Source organism: Littorina saxatilis, linkage group LG8, assembly GCF_037325665.1.
Source record: "Littorina saxatilis isolate snail1 linkage group LG8, US_GU_Lsax_2.0, whole genome shotgun sequence".
NCBI lineage: Eukaryota > Metazoa > Mollusca > Gastropoda > Littorinimorpha > Littorinidae > Littorina > Littorina saxatilis.
In genome coordinates this window covers 26018490-26020989 of record NC_090252.1, presented here as the reverse complement: position 1 = coordinate 26020989, position 2500 = coordinate 26018490, and the positions used below count along the sequence as shown (strand labels likewise).

Here is a 2500-nt window from a genome sequence, read left to right as displayed (position 1 = left end):
GAAAGTGGGTGGAGGGGCAAGTCTCCGTTCCTGTCAACAAAGTAAATATCAAACAAGTCACTTACAGTCCTGTCAACACAGAGGAAAAGATTAATCAAGGCATTAACAGACACAGTAAAATGGAGGAACAGGTCTAGGCTTCTCTCAAAACACAGGTCAAGACCAGTCAGCAACAGTCACAGTCATATGACACAGAGAAAGATCAACACATGTGCACTCATGGAGTCCCAGCTTTTGGCAGTCTGACTTGAATATCATTGGTTCTTGCGTATGACTGTGTACATTGATCTTTGAACATCAAAGTTAAGTGACTCAAAAGATTTAGTTTGATGTCTGGGGTAGTGTGCAGTACATTTACAGAGATATACGTTCAATATTTGATAGATCACCATCATTTTAATTAGTTGCAACACATCACTATAAAAAGAGGAGCAAATGTAAAGCTCACAAACATCCATGAGAACTTGAGGTTTTTTAGTTCACAACTGAACAGGAATCAGCCAGGCCAAAAGGAGAGGTGGATGGCCGCCCTTCAATACAAATAAAAGTCTGTTCATTCCTACCATTCCGGGATTATTCAAAAGGAAGGCAGGCGAAAAGACACAGAAATGATGTGACGTACTTAGGCATGTAAGACAAGCCAAGCTGAGTGTCTGCACACAAATGAACTCACCGTTGCACAATCGCTCATCCTCTCCGTTGGGACAGTCAAGGTCGCCATCACACTGCCAGGATCCCCAGATGCAGCGAGTGTCACGAGAGGCGTTTCTGCTGTCATAGCACTCAAAGGAGCTTGCCCCACACGAGAAAGCTGAAAAATCATAACGTACCACAGTGTTACAGCTCTCACTCCAACATACACTGAACCCTCCACTTTAACCTTCACAGCTTCTAGGTCACAATTTAGTAACAGCCTACGTCTCAGCCCTGATGTCACTTGAATTACTTGTCAAGTAAAAGGACTGCCCTTCTGCTTTCATTAACATAAAAATATATATATATATATACATAATCAAAAAACAAGAAAGGTAGGTTGTTGGAACGTTTGTTATTGACAAAACAATTAATACATTCCCAGATATTTCGACCCAATTCATTCGAATTCATTGATTCATTCGCTCGGCTTCCTGATGAAGTGGACGTAAACTGATAGAACTATCAAGATAAGTTTTGTGTGAAAATTTGTTTGTCTGTTCACTTAAAAGACTGTTGGGTCGAAATATTCTGTGAATGTATTGTTTTGTCAATAACAAACGTTCCAACAACCTACCTTTCTTGTTTTTTGATTCTGAATTTTGGAACGTTGGCAGTCTCTTTGTTTTTGGATTTATTCATATATATACATGTATATATAAATACAAATAAAAACAGCAAGTGGACCACTGGTTCAAATGATTAGAGCGTTTTGAAACCAAACATTTTGTGGGGCTAGCAGTAGTTCAAAAGTCCACTAGAAATATAGAAGTTGTACAAATGGGGCTGAAAGGGTTCACCTGCTTTTCTATGGTTTTCTCCTCGTAAGGTCTCTAAATTTACCTGCATTAAAAGAATCCCTTTTTTATAAGATGAAACTTTTTAACTTTTGTTTTGTTTTGGTGTGGATGTTTCCACTATATTCAAACTGCGAGACAGCTATGTGAGAGCCTTGACTGCCTGCGCAGAGGAAGGAGAAAAGGTGTGTCAACACTCACAGCAGTCCATTTCATCGCTGTTGTCCCTGCAGTCTCCAGGGTTGTTGTCGCACCTGCTGTGCATGGGGATACACTGACCCGAGTTACAGGCGAACTGGTCGTGTCGACACACTGCGGGGATGGTGGTGGTCCAGTAGTAATAATCTAGAGACAGTCACAAACATGAAGCTTGTAGTCACTGAAGCAGTGATGCCAAGAAGAAAAATCAAACAAAAGCTCCAAGTTACCAGTGTTCTACAATAATAATAATAATAATAAAAATAATAATAATAATAATTGTCAGTAAGTATTGGTGTCACCTGATTGATGTGAAACAGTTGATTGGCTAATGGCAATGCGCTTAAAACTGTTAGCGCACTCTTGGAGTGCGCTAACTTTTCCAGAGAGCGTATTCTTCTGCCCTTTGCCACAGCGAGGCTGGCTCAGTGCCCCTTCTTTCGATTTTAGAAGATTCTTCTCATCCTCCGTTTTAGTGACCTGTAGCTTATCTTCTCCACATTACAAAATGATGCTTGATCCTAAATTTCCCGCGATTAAAAGCTGAAGTGGTGTTTGTTCTGACAGATTTCATGTGCCTGTGCTACAGTTAGGCTGTGCCTCTTCTTTCGACTTGCGAGATTCTTCTCAACCACTGTGTTAGTAGCATGTAGCTTATCGTCTCCACATTACCAAACAATGATGCTTGACTCTAAAATTTCCCGCAGCTAAAAGCAGAAGGGTTGGGTATTTTCGCACCGATTTCGAGCTGGACCATGGAGCATTTGAAAGTCGACTGATTCGATAGACTGTTCTACTCGTACTTGTAGCAG

General features: G+C 40.8%; 1 protein-coding gene across 2 annotated transcripts in view; it reads right to left on the bottom strand.

The window, feature by feature from the left end:
• The window catches only part of LOC138973152 (sortilin-related receptor-like), an 84561-nt gene that overhangs the window by 43239 nt on the left and 38822 nt on the right, over positions 1-2500 (bottom strand). For both annotated transcript variants that reach the window (XM_070345829.1, XM_070345830.1), the window contains 3 exons: positions 1692-1835; positions 674-811; positions 1-30 (listed from right to left, as the gene is read on the bottom strand). The exon at positions 1-30 is cut by the window's left edge and continues 93 nt beyond it. In XM_070345829.1, the coding sequence (XP_070201930.1) occupies positions 1-30; positions 674-811; positions 1692-1835 (312 nt within the window). The remainder of the gene's footprint in view (positions 31-673; positions 812-1691; positions 1836-2500) is intronic.